Source organism: Cupressus sempervirens, chromosome 7, assembly GCF_028749045.1.
Source record: "Cupressus sempervirens isolate cs-2001-9-10 chromosome 7, ASM2874904v1, whole genome shotgun sequence".
In the NCBI taxonomy this organism is placed as follows: domain Eukaryota; kingdom Viridiplantae; phylum Streptophyta; class Pinopsida; order Cupressales; family Cupressaceae; genus Cupressus; species Cupressus sempervirens.
The window spans coordinates 630,010,607-630,033,237 of NC_143124.1; the positions used below are offsets into that span (position 1 = coordinate 630,010,607).

Sequence of the window (22,631 nt, forward strand, 5' to 3'; positions counted from 1 at the left end):
ATAGACTTCTTGGTCTTTGTTAATATCAAGCAAATATTTTCCAATTACTTCATAATATAAGGGACATTATAGAGGATATTGCTTATTGCTGCATCTGGATGCCAATGAATCCTATTTTTTACAATTGTTGATTGTTGGAATGAATTCAAAGAAGTCTCAATCATAGGAGGGTGAATAAGGTAGCACAAATTGGGAGGGCAGAGACAAACTTCCCCACCTAGTATGCCACCTCATGATGGCTGGCTGGCGGTTTGAGATATGGGGCCAAGGGATGGTATATCTGCTCTGGACTTGGTGCGAGGAATGCTTTGGACACCTTATCATGTCTCATCCAAGCCTTGTTATGGCTGAGCTTTGATAATCAATCATAGATGTTGCATGCTCAATTTTAATTAAGATAGTTATGAATACAAATGTGCAATATTCTTTTTGTTCTTTAACTCAAATACAAATGATTGATTCTATCAATTGTATTTTCGATAATTGTCTAACATGATGTTAGGATCTCAATCAGGATCTATTTTGCTTAAACATTTTTTGGGTAAAATTATACTTGTAAGTATATTACTTTATGATATTGCTATAAGGATTTAACTATTAAGATAATATCTTATACTTTCTATAATAGTCAACTACTTGTCTATAGTCCGTCTTTCAGTCTAGATAGGAATGTTTCCTATCTCGTCTCTTTTTTCTTCAGTCCAGATAGGAATGTTTCCTATCCTGTCTCTAGTTTTGTGTCTAATTCCGTCTTCAGTCTATGTTGTTTCTAAAAAGAAACAATGTCCTTGTAATTCTTTATAAGGAACACATTTGTTCCTCTGTTTATCAATCAATCATCCGGAAATCCGTTAATTTGCCAACTCTTCTTGAATCTTGTAACATGGTATCAGAGCTATTATTTAAATTTTTTCGAAAAAATTTATAATTTCTTCGTGAAATTATTTGTTTAAATTTTTTCAAAATTTTTTCTGTTGAATTTCTCTAAAACCCGCTTAGGGTTTTCGGCCTAGAGAAATTCCCGAACTCGGGTCTGCCTGTGTTTGTTCAGCACACTCTAGCCCCATTCGTCCATGCACATCGATCCTTGAAGAAAAATCTGCCATTTTTTATCAAGAAATCTGAAGTTTTTTCAAGCCTTTTTCAGCCAGGGCCGTTTTTTTTCGAAACCCTAATTTTTTGGGGTTGAAAAAATATCTTGTTTGCAGATTCTTGGTGGGTTTTTTGAGAACTCAATTGGGTTGTCGTCCATTTTTTCTGGGTGCCTAGATTTTTGTGCCTCGATTTTCGAGCCAGCGGATCCAAAAAATGACAGAAGATTCCTTTTGGGTCTTTCGTATTTTTGCCTCGAAGAACGTGCCTTCACAGATTTTCACAGTTTTTCATTGAAAAACGTGCCATGGCATCTCTGACAAATATTTTGCTCGAGCATAATTCCAAATTCAATGGTCGCAATTATGGAACTTGGAAGTAGCGCATCATCGCAATCTTCGAATATCGAAACACCGATCAACCTGTTCTGGGTGTTACGCAGCGTCTGACTTCTCCGGGTCTTGATCAAGGCGAAGCTGCATTTTTCGCCTTCTGAATTTGTTTCTGAGATTTTGGGTTTGTTGATTTTCTCCTGAAAAATCATTTCAAGTTGTCTGTAATACGCAAGGTTGTGTGAGATTCTGGGTTTGTTGATTTTCTCCTCAAAAATCATTTCAAGTTGTCTGTAATACGCAAGGTTGCGTGAGGTTCTGGGTTTTACCATTTTTTCCACAAAAACGAAGTTTTGTAATTGCAACTTGTTTTGAGTCATAGCACTCTTCTGGCAAAGCTTCTTGGTTTCAGCATTCTGTAGATCCAGGGAGGGTCTCAGTTATCACAGAATGTTCCAAAATCCGTACGTTGACCATTAAGGGAGGGTATTAAGATAATATCTTATACTTTCTATAATAGTCAACTACTTGTCTATAGTCCGTCTTTCAGTCTAGATAGGAATGTTTCCTATCCCGTCTCTTTTTTCTTCAGTCCAGATAGGAATGTTTCCTATCCTGTCTCTAGTTTTGTTTCTAATTCCGTCTTCAGTCTACGTTGTTTCTTTTAGAAACAACGTCCTTGTAATTCTTTATAAGGAACACATTTGTTCCTTTGTTTATCAATCAATCATCCGAAAATTCGTTAATCTGCCAACTCTTCTTGAATCTTGTAACATTAACTGTATAGTTTTTGAGCCAAACTCAGTGACCCATGTATCATGAGTAGCGATTCAAACATGAATCCATCTCTCATGAGAATAAATGGAACACTTAACACTCATTGGATCTAGGTGATGCTCACAGAGGTGAAGCACTGAGACTTCCCTAGAGGTCACCCATCCCAGTACTACTCCAGCGTGAGCATGCTTAACTACAGAGTTCCCTCCATGGTTAAACCCACTCTGCTTGCAATCTCATTTGCAAAACCTTCACCAAGTGTTGTGCCTTATGAACCATTCATTAGAAAGCCCCTTAAGCTCATCAATTGATAAGTAGGAGATATTTTTCCACAACAAGTCAAATTATGATATTGCTATCAGGATTTAACTGTGTAGTTTTTGAGCCAAACTCATTGACCCATGTATCATGAGTAGTGATTCAAACATGAATCCATCTCTCATGAGAATAAATGGAACACTTATCACTCATTGGATCTAGGTGATGCTCACAGAGGTGAAGTACCTAGACTTTCGGGGAGGTCACCCATCCCAGTACTACGCGCTTAACTACGGAGTTCCCTCCATGGTTAAACCCACTTTGTTTGCAACCTCATTTGCAAAACCTTCACCAAGTGTTGTGCCTTATGAACCATTCATTAGAAAGCCCCTTAAGCTCATCAATTAATAAGTAGGAGATATTTTTCCACAGCAAGTCAAATTATGATATTGCTATTAGGATTTAACTGTGTAGTTTTTGAGCCAAACTTATTGACCCATGTATCATGAGTAGTGATTCAAACATGAATCCATCTCTCATGAGAATAAATGGAACACTTAGCATTCATCGGATCTAGGTGATGCTCATAGAGGTGAAGCACCGAGACTTCTTGGAAGGTCACCCAGCCCAGTACTACTCCAGCCTGAGCGCGCTTAACTGCAGAGTTCCCTCCATGGTTAAACTCACTCTGCTTGCAACCTCATTTGCAAAACCTTCACCAAGTGTTGTGCCTTATGAACCATTCATTAGAAAACCCCTTAAGCTCATCAATTGATAAGTAGGAGATATTTTTCCACAGTAAGTCAAATTATGATATTCCTATCAGGATTTAACTGTGTAGTTTTTGAGCCAAACTCATTGACCCATGTATCATGAGTAGTGATTCAAACATGAATCGATCTCTCATGAGAATAAATGGAACACTTAGCACTCATTGGATCTAGGTGATGCTCACAGAGGTGAAGCACCGAGACTTCCCGGAAGGTCACCCATCCCAGTACTACTCCAGCCTGAGCGTGCTTAACTGTAGAGTTCCCTCCATGGTTAAACTCACTTTGCTTGCAACCTCATTTGCAAAACCTTCACCAAGTGTTGTGCCTTATGAACCATTCATTAGAAAACTCTTTAAGCTCATCAATTGATAAGTAGGAGATATTTTTCCACAGCAAGTCAAATTATGATATTGCTATCAGGATTTAACTGTTTAGTTTTAAGCCAAACTCATTGACCCATGTATCATGAGTAGTGATTAATGAGTAGTGATCCAATGAGTGCTAAGTGTTCCATTTATTCTCATGAGAGATGGATTCATGTTTTGAATCACTACTCATAATACATGGGTCAATGAGTTTGGCTCAAAAACTACAGAGTTAAATCTTGGTAGCAATATCATAATTTGACTTGCTGTGGAAAAATATCTCCTACTTATCAGTATATTACTTATCTGGTTATCATGGAACTTGTGATTGTTAGGTAAAATTTAGGACCCTCACAAAACGTGACATTAGAAAAACTTTAATATTTTTAATTCAAATACGATGATTTGTTTTTAAAGAGTGTTTCATCAATTCAAACTTTATTATGAGCTCATGTTTTATGTTTGCACTACTTTCCTTTACCCTCATACTAATGGAGCTGCCTATTTTTCTGCCATCTCGCATGGTGTAGGTTGCTTCATTAATACATTGGCAAAATTGGTGGTACTGTTAATACAATGTGATTGTGTAAGCAAGTTTACAATGAATTCTTAAAAATCAAAATGTCACATTTGCATTGAGACAGCTAAAGCTTTAGCAAGGGAGGACATAACTGTAGGCACTTGCTCCTTGTAGATTTTATCAAGCATACTCAAAGTTTGAATCGAAATAAGGGGCTAAGTTAGCTGCCCAAAGAGGCCTATTCTTAACTTGTTTTAAGATCTTGCAATTTAAGACAAATACATTTAATAATGTTGAACTAAGGAGTATAACTAATTAATGGTGATAGTGGTTAGCTTTTTGTATTCTTTTGTGTTCTGTTTCTTTAGGTGGCCCATTTTCAGCATCTTTTTCATATTTTAAGTCTGCTTCTGCAGTCCTTACACATCTTTTTTATTTAGCTATTTTTTTTGAGGATCCTTTTACCTTAGTACTTATTTAATATAACCAAACATATTTTGAAGCTTATTGACCTACTTTAGTAATTCATTGGCATTAAATATAATTGATTTCTTTCTATTATTTTATATAATTCTCTACACGTATTCTAGCATATGTGGAGTTTATTTCATGATTATGATATCTATCTTGGTATTTTTTTACAGTAATTTAAGATGGGTTGTAAAGTGTAGGGCCAAATAAAGTTGATTTATGGGCATTGATCAGCAGCTAAAGTCTAATATTAGATGTAATGAATTAATCTATATTATCTTGCAACACAAGCCATAGTTAAATATTTTCCTCAGTTACTGGGTACTGCTGTTTAGGCCCGGGTCCTGGTACTGGTACAGTTTTGGTACTGGTTCTTCTGGGGTACTTCATGGGTTCTATTTGGGTCCTTCATAGGAGGACACACAACAAACGTGGGCACCCAGGAAGTACCCCAAGGCAGTAGATTAGTTTATGTATTTATTTCTGATTTGTTCATTAGCATGCTCTTCGCATCAGCTTTAGATAGTGTCTTGCAACAGCTTGCTAATATTATTCAAGTTAAAATTGGTCTATGTAATGCCCTTAGTTTATGACAGTAGTGAACAGCAACCTACTTTGATTCATTTGATGGTCACGGATTGATTTTTTTTGTTTGAAGATCTGAGTATATTACTGTTGATAGATTTGTATAACCCAGCCAATAGTTATGTTTATTGATCATGTTTGAATTGATGTCAATTTGTAATGGATGAAATCTGAAACCATATTAGTAATACAATTATTTATTTATAATTTTATTGGTCAATATGGATTTTTTATGAGCATCAATCTTCTTTTTGTATTTGTAACATTGATGTTGAAAATAAATACATACATGTATGGACAAATTCGAATCCGCAAGGTGGGAAAAAATTGTCGTACCCACATACCCGAACCATGTATCCGTCTTGAACCAGAACCCAAATTGGCAACTTAGATATTTTCCAATGGGAAATGGCTTACATTGACATATATGTTCATGCCCTTGACATTTCAATTTTGGGGTTCTCTAGTTTTTAGTAGATGAAGCATTTCTATGTTTACAATCTGTTGTAGCATTTGTGTCATCCAAAATTTGTGGAGTGCAATATACATGGTTCCTTAAGAACTTTTGAATTTCTTGAACTTCGCTACGAGTATGTGAACTGTGTGTTTAGACAAGATTTACTTCTGGGTTGTGTTTAAGTATTTTGTGATTGGAACTAATGTTTATGGTGTGGACAACTAGGTTAGAAGTTATCATCACATATTGTTAGATATAGTTTTCTTCATTCTCTTATGGATAGGATCGTGAATTTATTACTTATTTAAATTGTATGTTCCAGAGGCACACTTATGGATGATGCCACAATATTGTCATGTGGACATTCCTTTGGAAGCGGTGGTTTGCAACATGTTCTTGAGGTGGTGGGTCACTAAACTTTATTTTTTATTTATACTTGTTTTGTATGTGTAGTTTGTGATGCTGTGGCTTCTACGAGTTCAAGAAAACTTTCACAACTCTTGATCTATAATTAATTTTTAATTTTTGTTCTCTCTTTCGTCAGTGCTCTTATTTATCGTCTTATCTTTTTGGGTTTGCTAGTTTCTTTTCTACCTATCATTTCTCTATAAGTGGGTAAGATGCTTGTCAAATTATATACTCCCATACACCCTCTTATGCAACATGTGAAACTAACATAACAATATCTGCTATCATGCCCACATCTTTTCAGGATATAACTTGGAAATAAATGTAAAAATTGTAGACTATGTCAAGGGAGTGATCTCCGATAATCATAAATAATGATAGGAATTCAGTATTAAAATTTAAAAGTAATGATGGTTTGGAAGAGCCTCTCTTCACTATGTATTTGCATAACTATGCAGGAACACACCTCTTTGTCTTGATTAAAGAAAAGGAAAGGAAAGTTCCTTTTATAATCCATGGCAGCAACCATTGTTTTTGGGTCTACATATGGTGACATTGGTATTGGACTACCTCATACTCCTTGTGGGTGACACCTAACTGCTTTACAAACAAGACGTACTTACCCTACCCTCTTGTGGGATTTGAACTTGTGATCTCTCTTTCAAGAGTACAAGTTCTCCACCACTAGTCAACTTAATTAATAACTAAAACTGATAAATGAAACAATTAGGGGCAAGCATGCCATAAGTGCTTATCTCATTTTTTGTTTGTAATTGATGAGAGGGCTTAGGGTGTCGTACATTAATATAGAGAAATACAGAAAAAAAATGAAAAAATTGGCTGTTCCAGCGGAGGGTAATTGTATTATCCACTTTGATTTACATAATATACACTATTACATTCAAAATGTTGTTCAACTAGCTGTAACTGAGGCAGAGTTTAATTATATTTGTTAATCCACTACAAAGTATTAATTATGACTCCTAATTGCATTCACATAACATATCACTTCTTTTCTCCTCAGTCTTCGAGCAGGGCACAAAAGTGAAGGACGGTCATGACTCAAGATAATTCTAATTTGTAGGATCATGCAAGCCCCAACAAGCACGGTTGCAGAAAAAAATCATCTTCACTCCAATCACCTTGATTTGATAGAGAACTCAGGGTCCATTATAATTAGGGTGCATTGCAGGCCACACCCCCACACCTCCACATTGCTTTAGATATCTACTCCCAACACCCCATGTTCCAAGATAGATTTAAGTCCCACTCATCATTTAGGATGAATAGGGACTTGGACACCTTCAAAACAAGTGATATAGCCTCACTAAGATCAAGCGTAACAGGAACATATTGGTAAGAAATGACAATACCCTTTACCTAATTACGCCCATCAAAAATGAATTCTTGAGCATATTCTGATAGCATCCAAAACAATGAAGGAATTATTTTTGAAAATATATTTCAGTCTCATATCAGAATGACACCATTAAATGCTATTTGCCACACTCTGGGCTTGAAGACACATCGTCAACCCTATCATTCCATTTAGAAATTTTGCAATTTTTGGATGTATGTTTCCCCATACCAACAGCACAACCAAATATAATTGTTTGCATGCCTCAAATCTATCTCCAGCAATAACACGTCCCATTAAAGGTATCTCGCTCACTTGAGATATTAATAGGTAGAAGCTGAGAGAGGTGATAATTAATGGGGACCTCCCACGCATGAAGTGACACTCACAAATACCATTTAGAAGTTATGTTTCGATTTCTACATCAGTTGCTGTATTTGCCACCACATCAGCCTCCATGTTTGCCTCCTATACATGCGGCCTACTTTATACTCTTTAAAAGACTCAAGCAAATTGAAGCAGTCTTTGAGCACCCTATTGAGCTTCCAATTGCATAACTTTTCTGTTTGGATTGCTTTGCTTGTTAGAAGGGAATCCCTTTCTAAAATATCTTTTTCAATACCAAGTTTCAAACCTTCGTGAAGGCCATGCAGAATTGCCTGCAACTTGTCTTAGTTATTAGTTCCTATTGGCAATGGAATACGTTTGCTAGCTATCTCCTTATCTTCATTTTCTTGAATGGATAACGAGATATGGATTGTCTTGGTACTCCCTGAAGCCTTGTCAAAACTCAACTCAATCAATCCCTCCTTTGCAATGCGAAGGGTCCGTATTGCATTCAAGGTGGCCTTAGCAATAGAATTAACTGTACAAGCCCATGAATGCGAGGGGTAGTACCATCCTAGTCCTTCCTCCTCATACCATCCCAAAAAGTAAAGGAATTGTCCTTAAGAGATTGGTTCCTTGCTGCATTATTCACTACTACCATGGCACTTTCTAGTTCCCATTGGAATGATGTCGGATTCAAAGCTTTGTCCTGGAAGAATCTTTTGTCACTCTTTCCAAAGTTACCATATTACAATTGAAGGAGTAGGTATGCATAGCCTTGCAAACCTTGATCTTCAATAAAGAATGGGTTGTGAGTTGAAGAGAGTTGCAGCATGGGCTCGCATGGGCTCTGATACCAGATGTAATACCTTGCTCGGAGATCCTTGGAACAAGGATAAATAAAAGCCAATAATTTTTTTTTTCAAGCATGGAATCAAACATATCGACATGCAATCAATCAAAAGATTGCAACGAAAGACTTAACCACGAAATCCAGGCAACCAATGAATCTCCAAGCGTCACTACTTACTAACGTGTCCATAACCATCTATGAAAGTTCATGCAAAGAAGAAACCAATGATCTTTGACCTATCGGGACCTAGGAAGGGGCACATCTCAAGAGGGTACCCAAAACACCCTTCGACTCTCGACCAACAATTTAGGAGATACCTGCTGTTTGCCTGAGCAGGTTTTTGCAAGAATTCAGGCGATATTTTTCCAGTATTGTGCGATACTACTTACTACTACTAGGCGACACTTTTAGGGAGCGCGTGATAGACCTTACTTCTACCGTGTGATACTTTACCAGTGTCGCATGATAGAACTCACTATTGTCGTGCGATACTTTACATATTTCTCCTTAAGACGTACGATACTTTTCCAATATCGCCCAATGTTGAACTTTTGTTGCCTAGGATTGCAAAGGAACAACCCAACGAACAATCAGAAGGGGAAAAGAGTTGAAACCTCCACACTGGGGAGTATCGGATTCGCAATAATTGAGGCTCGAACACTTGACTGAATGCAAAACAACTAATCATGTTAGAAGGGATGAATCAAACATCTAATCACCTAATCCATAGCATCTAGTAACAATGCAGAAAAGTAACATCGCAATAACATACATGAGCATAAATCAACTATCTCTAAAAATTGAAATAACATTAATCACATGGAAACATACTCCGGAAGAAACAAAGAACCATGTGAGCATCCAGGTTCGGAATTGAACATGGGAAAGGCCAACTCCAACTCTATATGCCGGTCCCTAGCAGTGGTAAAGGTAGCTACGCCTCTCAACCACGTGGAACCCGTAAGCCCACTTCCGCCATTCTGATGGAGATAGTGATCTGACCTCAAGCACACATAAGACAATCATCCATGGCTAACACTCACGCCAAATAGTACAGAGGACTGAAACCAAGATCATGAGACAATGTAATACAACAAGTCTTGGTCAGACACTCTATGGGTCTACTATGTAGGGACTCTGATGGAGAGTAAGTTGCTTGATACTCCCAATCTCAACATCGTTACAGATCGTTCCCCTCAGTATTCCCTTGGGAGGCCAACATGCTGCGTCCTCGGCTGAGCCGTGCAGACAATGTATTTTCTTATCTTAGTTAATTACTCATGAATTTATTTAGTTATCACTTACTAGAAACTTCCTCACAAATCCTAATGCAATAAGAGAATAAATCACGGGTTGGAAAGATATCTTTATGGATAATCTGGATCCATGACCAACTATAGTGCAAAGAAAAGCCAAGAAATCAAGGCGACACAAATCAAGGTGAAAACCCAAAATGTCAAAAACTTTGAAATTAAAACCCATTTTGTCTTTGGGTACAAAAGCCACGAATATCAAAAAAAATTTGGGTTCGGAGTCCGTATGCAAAAACGGCCAGCATAACGGTGCAAAACCCCAAACTCACATCCCGAAAAACAGGGAAATGCTCATACCACCCAACCGGGTAGAGCTAGCAACTAGAAACAGAGGAGAACACTAGTTCTCAACCTCCTAACAAACAACTACCAAAAACAGAAGCAAAAACGGAGCTGAAACAGTAAAACAAGAGAGCCCTACCTAACAACCAAAAGGGCAAATACGGGAACCCAAGCAGTAAAATAAAAACGTCACAGAAACTACCGAAAGTCACGATAATCCAAGGTCTCCCTGAGTTGGATTTGATGAGACCAACCTCACGATGATCCCAGGCCCGTAGCTCCTACAGTGAACCAAACAGTATTTCCTCTCGAAGATGATTTGGAATTTGCTCTCAAATTCCTATTTCAAAAGTCAAAAAGTGAGGAATAAAATTCCTTTTTGGATATATATTCACTTTTCAAGTGAATAAAAGGATAAGGGTAATTAGCCAAATTACGTAGTTAAACCCTTAATCAACCCAAACAAAAATAGGCTATTCCAAGTAATTAGAATTCAACTACGACAAAGCTGTCGGGAATAAAATAAAATAAGATAAAGCCCAAAATTCCCTTTAACCAATAAATCACAATATTCCAAAATAACTTTCGCAACAATTGCGAACCTCTAAATAAACAAACACGCTCACTGGCCTAATCACATAATGCAACTGAGTCCGGATTTATTAAATCACTGGAGGGTATAATTAATCAATTAAACAGGATACGTCGACCATATAGGAACGACATTGGCTAGGTAAGAACAATTGAATCACTAACTCCATGTGCCACTGCCAGGCATATAAATCTTGCACACTGAACAACACGATCAAGTGCAATTGCATATAATAATAAGATAGCTGAAGCGATAAATGCATTAAATCACATAAAATAAAAATTTATCTAATCACATTAAATAACCATATATTTAATCACATTAAAATCATCCATTTAAATCACTCATTGCATCATAAAACATCTCAAAGCAAGAATAAAGTAAATAGCCGTAGCAACAAATGAAAGCATCCAAAATCCAATAAGTCCATATAATCATAAACAGAGTATATGTCTGAATACAAAATAACCAGATATCATTATAAAGCATCATGTCGCATCAATAAGCATCATCATGCAGATATGATAAAATTGAACAACATAGCATCTAACATCTATGATATTGGTAAATCAAAATAAAGCATCTGATCATTAGGTCGTCTCGAATGTCCTCGAACATGAGTATCAAAGTATCTCTCGAAACCAAAATAACAAGGTACAAAATGCAAACACGAGAGGCACTACAAGGCGTCCAAGGTTCTCTCGATTGTTTTGGCTTCTTTTTAGCTAGCTACATCAAACAAGAAAGTGTCGTCAACAAAATGTTAATGAGTGTCAAGTTTATATGATGGGGCCAATTTTAAAACTTCTAAATCTCTATTGAGTCTTGCCTCATGAAAAATACGTCCCAAGACTTTAGACAGTGATAAACCCAAAAAGAGATTGTTGTGATGTGGAGCCTAATCAGACTTAGAGGTTTATTTGGCATAATTTCCCCCTAGATTATTTCTACATGGGTTTGGGGGCAGCACCCCTTGCGGGGAACTGGGGCAGCGCAAAAAATGAACTACTATTGTAAAAGGTGTTGGCTATTATTTTTCTATAGGATGACTTATTCTAGCCCTAATTTTGTAAGTGGCAAAAAACTTGTATAAAATGGATTAGGGATAGGTATTTCATAATGTATGATGAGGTTGTAGCTTCTTGCAGCGGTATAGAGCTATAAGGGATTGCGGATCATAATCACTGGATAATAATAATATTGGACTTGCTGTTGGTGGATGTAACCCATGGATTGGGTGAACCACGTTATATCTTTGTATCTTGTGTTCTCTTCTGTGTGATTTATTATTTTCTGATATTGTTTATATTTGTATGTAACTGTTATTTCTGTCTATGGTTAATCCTAACAAAGATAGGGTTTTCTTAGTCTAAGCTGCCTAGAGGAAGGGAAGAAGTGGTAAGGGCTTCCATTGATAAGGATAAAAAATCTTAGATTGCTAGTACAACTCTAGATCCAATTAGGCAATTCTTCAAAAAATCCTAGTTTCCTCAAAACTTCAATGAGAAAATCTCCATTTACTTGATTAGAAGCTTTTTTGACATGAAGTTTAATAATCATTCTTTTTGTTCATTGTTTCCTTATAGTGTAAAATACCCCATGGGCAATTATATTACCTTCCCTTTTGGATCTCCCTGTGTAAACCCGCTTTGTTCCCTAATATTATAACTGGTGACATCTTTTTTCAATCTGTTTGCCTAAAGAAGTTTTTCAATTTGTTTGCCACTGCTTTGGATGCCATCTTATAGGTAACTTTGCTGAGCAAAACGAGCCATAAATTCTTAAATTTTCTACTGGATTCTTTTCGGTAATGAGCAATGAGGTTTTCATTCCAATCTTGTAACATTATTTATTTTTTCCTTGCATCCTTAATTCTGTGGGAAATATTAGAACCTATAATATACCAAAATTTGTGAAAAAGCATATAGGGCAGCTATCAAAGTTGGTGCTTTGTTAGAATCCTACTAAGAAGCAGTTGTTCTTCCTCCTTAGAATGTAGACAATTTTGTGGCTTGTTTTGCTCTCCTATGATGAAGCACGTGATTTTTCTCAAGATTTTCTATTTAATGCAAGATAATTGTTGGAGAATTCAATGGCTTTTTAAAATTTCCTTTTGCATCTTTACCAATCTTTGGAGCCATCCCCTTTTTTGATGCTTGAGATTCTATTCATTCTTCTGTTAACTTTAGTGGCATTGTGAATTTTTTTTTTGTATTTCTGTCCCCATCTTTTGAGCTAACATTCGTGTGATTCTTGTCTTCAAAAGATTGTTTCTCTAAGAAACTCTAGTTGGGAGTTTATGTTAACTTGTCTATAAATAAATATTGCTATCCAAAGTGTTAACTGTGCAAGTATTAGTTGGCTAGTTATGTAATGTTGCCTAGTTGTTCCCAATTAGTAGTCGTGTTTGACAATTCTTGATAGTTGATAATCTTAACCAATGACAAGATGGTATTTATGTACTCATTTTATAAGTGTCGGGAAACAATTCATCATTCTACACAATGGCGTATTGGAATGAATTACCTTTTTACAACTATATTGTACTTGGCAGTGTTATATTTTGATAATCAATATTTTGCAAGTAAGATTGTTGTTTACTTAATATGTTTTATAATATTACGCTATGCGGTTAAAGTGTTGGCAACATTGGTTATATGAAGCGTGGCAACATAAGTTATGGATAGGCAGGATAATGGTGTAATGGGGTGACTTGTGGAAGAACCAAAAGTGCCTAAATCCAAAGAGGAATACACAACAAAAAATAGACTGACTTAAGACTTAATGTACTTGTGGAAAGTATTTGTAAACCCATATGTTCGAAGGGAGGCCCTTCAACAATAGATAGTGTCATTCAAGATTAGTTAATGGTGAGCAACGATGTGGATTGTTTACTTTGGAGGCTTCCTAAAGTTGCCCATGCATAACTTTATTGCCCTTTGCGACCTTTGGAAGGAAAGGGGTTGAGAGAAAGGAAGTCAACAAATACAATAACAATACAAAGAGAAAACTAGGGGGAGGAAGAAGAACATGATACTACAAGCACAAATACCTTCAAAAATTAGTGCAGATACAACCTAACAAGGACCGAAGACGTACATCAAGTGGTCTAGAAGTCTCGAAAAAATTAGTAAGAAAATCCATTGGTTACAAGAACAAAGTGGGCAAAGTTGATAGATTAGAAAAAATGCTGAAGTTGAAAGCCAAATTCTGCTAAGGAGTATAAGTTGCAATGTTAGTCGTAGTTGTAGTTGGGGGGAGAGAACATCTTAGAAAGGGTGCACAAACAAAGAGTACATGAGTAGAACTTGTCAGACACCTACCACTCCTAGACGGAGTGTACAATGACCTTGCCAATTAAGTATGCAAATTGTCGGTAAAATTAGTATCACATACAGAATGGAGAAGGAAATCCTATGTCTCAGTTTGTAGGGATACAAGACAGTAATGTACACTGTATTGAACAACTATTCATATCAGGGTAAACAAGGATAGGGGGCATCAAGCCAAAGCATTCAAGGAGAACAGAATCCAAGAATGGAGTGGACAATAATTGATGTGTAAGGCATACTGAGGGTGGACGTGTGGACTTGAACATTGTGGTCAATGCTAGTGAAGCACATAGACATTGAAGGTAAAACAATCCAAAGAGGCCCAAAGCACAAGGTTTGTATCGACCTTGGAAGATGGTGACTTACTTAGTGAGTCTATTGGTTGATAGGCAAAACATTCTTAAGTATATAGGGAACAAATTCAAGGACCCAGTGTGGCATTGTAGATGGTGTGAACTAATCTAGATACCTATTAGTCAAGAGGACAAAGATTGTCAATTGAGATTGTTCCTAGCGACGCTATGAGGTATAGTTATTGACTAGTTCACAAAAGTGCGATACCTCATCTACATTGTCTAGGAATGCCTTGAAGAAGGCGTTCGAGGCTGCGTTTAAATTGCTACTGGATGGTAATGAGATCGTCACTGAAATTTACAATACCAAAGAAGGTAAACATGAAAATGTATGGGCTATATAATCAGAGGCTGAAGGGGTTGGTAAAATTGGAAAGGCAACGTGCAGACAAACTAAAGAAGGGGTAGTTCATCGAGTTATCAATCCCTTTGACGACAAAGAAAAATGAAGGTAGTAAACTATCTTCCAAGGGAAAATGAAGAACAAATGATAACAAGAGCTCTAAAGAGAGTAGTGACAATAAATCCAAAACTATCCAAGCCCTACAAGAAGACATGATTCAAATGATGGAGGAGTTGAAGGCTGAGAAGGAGAATGCCTGGGAAAACAAAGAGATGTGGTGTACCGATTGTAAAGTAGTTCATATAAAAACTACATGTTTGATTTTTTTGTTTTGCATCATTTGTCAAGTACCATGACATTCCATCAAGAAATGTCCATATAACTAAAAACAAGAAGCAAATAGATGTTCTTTACTTAGGGGGAAAAATCAACCCCACCGTCTACGCCACCAAAAAAACTCGCTAACTCTAATGCATTGCTTGATGACTATCATAATAGGTGAAGAAATATTAACAACAACAATAATAGTGGTACACAAAGCAAAGTACAATAAGACACAAAGGGAAGATCGATGATTTAGTGTCAAAAGTGCAATGAGGGGGGCATTTTATCCGAGAGAGCCAAAGCAATCAAAATAATATTGGAATGTTATGCAAGTAATGTACCTGGGAACCATGAAGATGCTGATGGTCTGAAGTACAAGTGAATGAACATGTTGTAGAGGATAGGAATGAGGAAATCTTGGCAATCATCGGGCTACAAACAAAGAAGGTAATGTACCCATAGTTGCATATGGAGAAGAAAAGACTTTGAGATGCCAAGGCTGATGTGGACTTGGGAATGACCAGTGAAGAAAGAGCCTTCAATGTAGACACCGATTTCCTTTTGCTGTCGAAGTCCAAAAAGAATATAGTACATTGTGTGCTACAAATGACAATGCTTGTAAAGGTAACATACTTTCTACAAACCATGCCATAACAAGAAATATCATTCTCCAATATAGTCGATGAGACACACTATGTAAGAATCATTGTAATCCACACGGGAAAAAACATTCAACTAGGCATCAAGAGGAAGCCAACCATAGTCAAGATGGAAATAACGGGGAAAAATTTGACAAATATTATTGTCCATGAATGTTTTGAAGCCAATGTACTCCTAGAAGGACGATGAATATATCTTGGGAGACCAACTCTTCGGTCACCATCTTCGGCTAGAGCAATAAACTATGGACAAGCACCAATAGTGTGCAGAGAACTATCCCCTTCCCCCCTAGTTTTGGGGGGAAGGAACATCGAGAGACACCAAAACACAGGTTGGCTATTGCTTCCTTCTATCGTTTTTAGTCATATGGTTCATACAATCAACTTAGAGTCAATCTTTTGTAGGAATTGACCAATATTGCATCATGCTGTTGGTAACATATACGATCAAGAACTAATGATCTCTCAACTTTATTGTCATCTCGTTGCAGAAAAAGGTGTACGACACACTCCTTGGGAGGGGGTGGTTGATTACGACCAAGGGGGATCATAATTAGAAGTGGAAGACACTTTCATTTGAGAGAAAGGAAGTGCATTATTGAATTGAGGAATCAGGCGTTGGGTGAGGAATTGACATCCTTTGAATCAAAATCGAAAGATAGTGAGTTGGGGATGAATGAAGGACATGCATGGAACCGAGTGATGAAGGGATACTTGGAACTAGAGGATTGTTTTGAAGATGAGACTTGTTTTTTTAGTGGATTATACAAGTGACAAATGGAGGACTATGATGTTTTCCACAACGAATGCAACAAGCTATAGATTGGGGAAGTTGATGAAGGCAACCAAGGTAGTGAAAGGTGCGCCTTCCCTTCGAAGTATGAGAAATACAAGAAGGAAATGAATGGATAATACCCTGACCAATCATTTTGAAAGAGACACGACAACAAAATATGAAGAGTCGAGTGCAAAGAAGTTAAACTTGGGTGATGAAGACAATCCAAAGGTCATTTTGGTCACTGATGGCTCCGATCTAGCATTGGGAGCAATCACATTCAAAATGTTAGTGGAATATAAAAATTCCTTTGCTTGGATGCACAAGTACATGAAGGATATATCACCAAATCTCTACATACATAGGAATCCCTTCATACTTGGTGCACGATGAGTAGGCAAGAGAGCCTACAAAAAGAATAAGAAATATGTTGCCAAGTTAATGGAGGAGATTGAGAAAATGATACATGTTGAAAGAAGACACAAGTGAGTGCGTTTTGCCCATTTTACTTTTTCTCAAGGAGGCAAATCAGATCAAAATATTTGTGTACTTTAGGTGCTTGAATGTAGTTACAATCAAAGATCCATTTCCAATCTCATTTCTTGACACCAAACTGGAGGAATTTGCCAACCACAAGATAGTCTCATTTATGGATGGATTCTTGGGGTGCAATCAAATAAGTATTAATAAGGAGGATAAGCTTAAGATTGCCTTTTTAGTAGAAGAGGGAGTGTAGCATACAATAGGATGCCATTGAACTTGTGCAACGCCTTGACAACTTTCTAGTAAACTATATTGCATTTTTTTGATAAGACGTCAGTAGGCAATTTCAAAGCTCTCTTGGATTATTGGTCACTATACAATGCTAGTAGCACTTGAGGAATGCATGGAGAGGTGTTGAAGGGTAAGGATACCACGAAATTCGAAAAAGTGCAGATTCACGGTGCTCTAAGGCAAGTTACTTTGTAAGGTGTGATTGCATAATGATCTAGACAAGTTTGGGGTGCTAATATGAATGGAGGCATTAGAGAATCCTATTGGGGTTACATCCTTCCTAGGGCATGCTGGCTACTACAAGAGGTCCATAAAGAACTTTGCTTAGATCTCGTAACCCCTTAATATGTTGACAAGAAAAGGACAATCATTCACTTGGGGGATAAGGAGGAGGAAGCTTTAGTGCACTCATCCTGGCATACCTAGATTGGAACAAAGGGTTTTACATACATGGATTTATGCCATTATCATTATCTCGGTATAAGTGGAATCGCAAGGACTCGTTCATCTTGTATTCTTTTCTAGTTGGTTGCACTCGATGGCAAAGGAAAACTATAATACAATCAAAAGGGAGGCTTTGGTAATGGTGTGTGCCATGAAAAAATTCTATCATTACTTGTTGGTGATGCCATTTACCTTCTATGTCAACCATCAAGCCGTCATGTACTTGGTAAATAATCCATTCAAGGATGGGTAAGTACGTTGCTTCTCTTGCTACAAGAATTCATGTTCACAATTGTCTTACAATTGAGAAGGAGTTGTATTATTGGTGACCAACTATCATGAATTAAGTCTGAGTAGTCCACTAACTATGTAAATGGAGACTATGGATGCTCAATTATTTCAAATTGCAACATTGTTGCCATGGTATGAGCACATTGGGGAGTACCTATGCACTTTCGCATTCTGTGGGGAGATATTGCTACTCAAAATGAGAAAAGGGATCCCCAAGAGTGAAACCTTCCAACTCATAAATGGGTGGTTGTATAATATGGGTCTTGACCAAGTGCTATGAAGATGCATCATGTAGGAAGAGATATTGGGACTGTTGAAGGAAACACACATACAATGACATGTAAAGTCTTACTAGCTAGGTTATGGTGGCCAATAGTACACATTGATGTGTGGTCGAATGCAACACTAGTGACACTTGCCAAAGAATTGACAAACCCCTGAAGAGAGACTTATGCCACTATTCTTGTAGCATAGGAACTCTTTAAGAGATGTGGTTAGATATCATTAGGCCATTGATTGTCAGTCAAGCACCAACAATGATTGCTAAATGTTCATTTATTATCATTTGAGATGGTTTCTTATGAACTGCTACTCATGAAACATGGGTCAATGAGTTTGACTCAAAATCTACATGGTTAAATCTTGGTAGCAATATCACATTTTGTCTTGATGTGGAAAACATCTTCTACTTATCTATTGATGAGCTTAAGGAGCTATATAATGAATGGTTCATAAGGACCAACGCTTGTTGAAGGTATTTCAAATGTCATTGCAAGCTAAAGGGGCTTAACCTTGGAGGAAACTCCTATGATTAAGCACACTTGAGTTGGAGTAGTGTTGGGATGGGGTGACCTTTCAAGAAGGCCAAGTGCCTTAATTTTGTGAGCATCACTTGGATGCAATGAGTGCTAATTGTTCCATTCATTATTATTGTGAGAGATGGTTTCTTGTCAACCACTACTCATGAGACATGGGTCAATTATTTTGACTCAATCTACGTAGCTAAGTCATAATAGCAATATCATAATTTGACTTCTTGTGGAAAAGCTCTTCTACTTATTAAGCACATAGATGTTGATACATCATAGTGGCTATCGAAAATCTTACAAAATGGGCAGAGAAAAGGGCAGTACTAGATATCACAACCATTAGTATGGCTTGGTTCATTGATGATCAAATAGTTGCATGGTGTGGATTTCCTATTCAAATAACAAGTGATAGGGGAGTGCATTTTGTCAATCATGTCATTTGACTGATGACGATGGCATTTTCTACAATTTGTCTCATTTGCGGTACCCAAGGGTGAATGGTTAGGAAGAGTCAACAAACGAAGTACCTGTCTTTATTGTTTACAAGTTTTGCGGGGTGGAGAATGAGGTTTGGGAAGAGACTTCCAATTCTACTATGGGCCTAGCTTAAATCATAGAAGGTGACAACAATACATACACTGTTCTAGCTGATGTCTGAGTAGGAATCAATTGTCCTCATTGAGTACATGTTGATTACGTGAATGGTGGGTGATGACACAATGGTGAAGTTTTGTAAGCTTTGGTTAATGAACATTTGAACATGGTAGTTAGTTTTAAATTATAATGTTTGTAACAATATCAAGCCAGGAAAATTTTAAATTTGTTTTCTTGGGTCATACAAAATCATGGAGGTTTGCCAAAACAAAGAAACCAAATTGGTGTCTTTGGATAATACACCCATATGAGAGAATATTATTAGATTCAAGCACAAGATTTGCTAGGAGTATAGAGAATCTACTATAGGCATTGATATGTTGGTTTATGGAATCAAAGGGTAGAAGATTTGGGGATAGCCAAACTACCATTTGTGCTAGGGGAAGACTTGGCTAAAGGAGGAGATAGGAAATTGATTAAGGAGAGATTGGTTAGAAAGCACGGTGAAGGTGGTGTTGTGCTGCAAATCCATAAAGCATTTGGCAAATGCTTGCTTCAACATGGGTTTAGTATGGAGATGATTGGGTGGTCATTGGATACAAATAGCAGCCTATGGAGGTGTGCCTGAAGGATGCTTGACATATGAGATGAACGAGGAAGCCGAGAAGAAGAGAAAGTAGGACAAAGCCATGCAAGGCGTAAGACCTGAGGAGGAAGTTGAAGAAGAGATCAGTCTTCATGCTTATGGGGAGGAGATTATCTCATCTGAGAGTAATTCCAAATATTGATGATGGGTTTTTTTGCTAGCAGAGTGCACAGAACGAAGATCTCACCAAATACTTAATTGAAAAAGTCATATAAGTTATAAACCTTGCCACTACCCACCTCTTAGTCATTCTAGCGAGCCATAACAAATCTAGTAGGACCTTTGAAAATTAATGGTGAAGAAGTGACATAGTACCAACAGTATGGTGCACATGGTACGTAGACAAGAGATATGAAGGTATGGAGCCCACTAGGGTACTTCATAATTTTTTTGATTTAGATAGGGCATTTTCAGAAATGAATGTTACTAGAGGCTCCCGTCTACCTATTGGTGGTAGTACACATTGAAAGTGAAGGCCGGATCACTAGAGGCTCCTAGATGAACAAAAAGGAAAAAATTGACAATAAAGAGAATGGAAATTGAAAAAGCCAAAAAATAAAGAAGGAAAAATGACAAGAAGAGAAAAAATCGAAATTGAGGATATAAAGAGTTAGACTTTTTGTTAAAGTGCAAAAGGTGTGGAAATTAAAATAGAAAAAGGAAAAAATTAGCGAAGAAAGGGAAGGAAAGAATTTGTATCAAAATACCAAATTTAGTCAATATAATTAAAAAATCAATTTTAAATGAAGATAAATTAAATGACATAAGGTGTGTGAATAGACATAAGATGGAAAAGTTAAAGTGGGGACTTAAAAATATAGTCCTTAATATTACACTATGTTATAAAGCAGGCCTATCATAAGTTGTTTCACACCTTCAATGAATAAAGTGTTCTTTGGGACTTGTAAGCCTTGTACACCATTGTGTGACCATGTTGGTAGATGGACTCATTATTGTACAACACCTTGGTAGCTTGGTACAAACATTCATTGTATGGTAAATGGTAGTTTGCACCATGACTTAGTATGAGATTCCTACGTATGACTTGGCTCAACACAACAAGACCTTCTAAGACTCAATTCAGTATGATTCAGCTCAATTTAACCCCTTTCCTTATGGATCAGATTAGTACGGCATTCCTATTGTCTAACAACTTTACAATGGCTTGGTGGTGAGTCGTTTGATATTGTACGTGTACATGTCTCCTTATGAAAGTTTCCTTGCTGGTCTTCTGTGATTGTATAAACACACTATTGTGTTGTATAACCGTTATTTCTTAATCTGCACTTGCAGCTTCACATTGTACAGGTACAAGGACACATCTTTTAGGTCATATAGGTACATCAACATAATTTGCACGTCGTGGTCCAATCATTTATCAAATGTGTACGCCTTTTGTTTCTCACAATGCAATCTCAATCTGATCAGTGCATATAGATAGAAAAATGGTCTAGTTTGTGGTATGCCATATGACATAGCCTAGTAGAGACATTACACAAGCTGGTACAGTGCCTTCTTGGTCAGCTAGTAGAATAATTCTCTGTGTTTGCAGGATTGATTGAGGTAGCAAATTTGCATGGTCACTGTAATGTGCCCGTTTAGGATCATTGTTTACTTTGCCCTTGCTCTCAAAATTTGATTAATAATCTTTTATTGTTGCTCCTCCTTTTTGTCTTGGTATGAAATCTCCTTCATACTTTATACAAAAGGTCACCACCTTTCATTAGATTTGAGTCAACACTTTCCATTGTTTCCTTTGACAGTACTATATTATTCCTCAATTTTTTTTCCTTTGCTTGTCGTGCAAATGGAACATTCTTCCTTTATATCTACTAATGTGGAGAAAGAGTTGCACCTCTTCATCATGTCCGCTATTTGCCGTCATCACAACCTTTCTATAATTACTACTCTTGTGAAGAGTCACAACCTTTCATAAATACCACCCTTTAAAAGAGTCACAACTCTTCATCATGGTTGCCCTACAAAAGAGACAATATTTCATCATTGGTGCCATTTAGAAGAATCACAACTTTTCAGATCTAATGCCCTTTATTAATTCCTATTCTCTTTTCTTCCTTTTTTCCCTTCCTTCCATATGAAGTTCTCTTCTCCCCTTTTGTATCTCATGTTTGAGGGAGTCACAACTTTTCTTTTTGTGCCTAGTGACCCTTCATTAAGTTAACTAAATATAGTATGTTGTATTTTAGTTTTATTATTTATTATTTTAATTTTAACTTTAATTAAATGTTGTTTTCATATTTTAAATATTATTGTTTCAACTATACTATAAGTATATTGTATTACATTATATTATTCATTTAATTATCTTTAATATTGTTATTTATCTTTTAAATTCTTATTTATTTAATAAATTATATTACTTAATTATTAATTGCTTGTTCTCAAGCAATGTAACCTGTAGTGTTAGTGATGTTTTCTAAGTTACCGGATTCAACCTTGGAGGCTGGATTCGAGTTTAGATTTGTGCAGATCTAGGCAAGCTCTGTCTTTTACCTTGTGAATCT

The 22,631-nt window shown here is 36.8% G+C and overlaps 1 protein-coding gene across 2 annotated transcripts in view; it reads left to right on the forward strand.

Annotated features, from left to right (window-relative positions):
• The window catches only part of LOC149548281 (uncharacterized), a 154,196-nt gene that overhangs the window by 37,450 nt on the left and 94,115 nt on the right, over nucleotides 1-22,631 (forward strand). Inside the window, exon 2 of one of the 2 annotated variants that reach the window (XM_089792335.1) lies at nucleotides 5,953-6,034. In XM_089792335.1, coding sequence (XP_089648461.1) covers nucleotides 5,953-6,034 — 82 coding nt within the window. The remainder of the gene's footprint in view (nucleotides 1-5,952; nucleotides 6,035-22,631) is intronic. The other variant, XM_089792336.1, reaches the window with a different exon arrangement.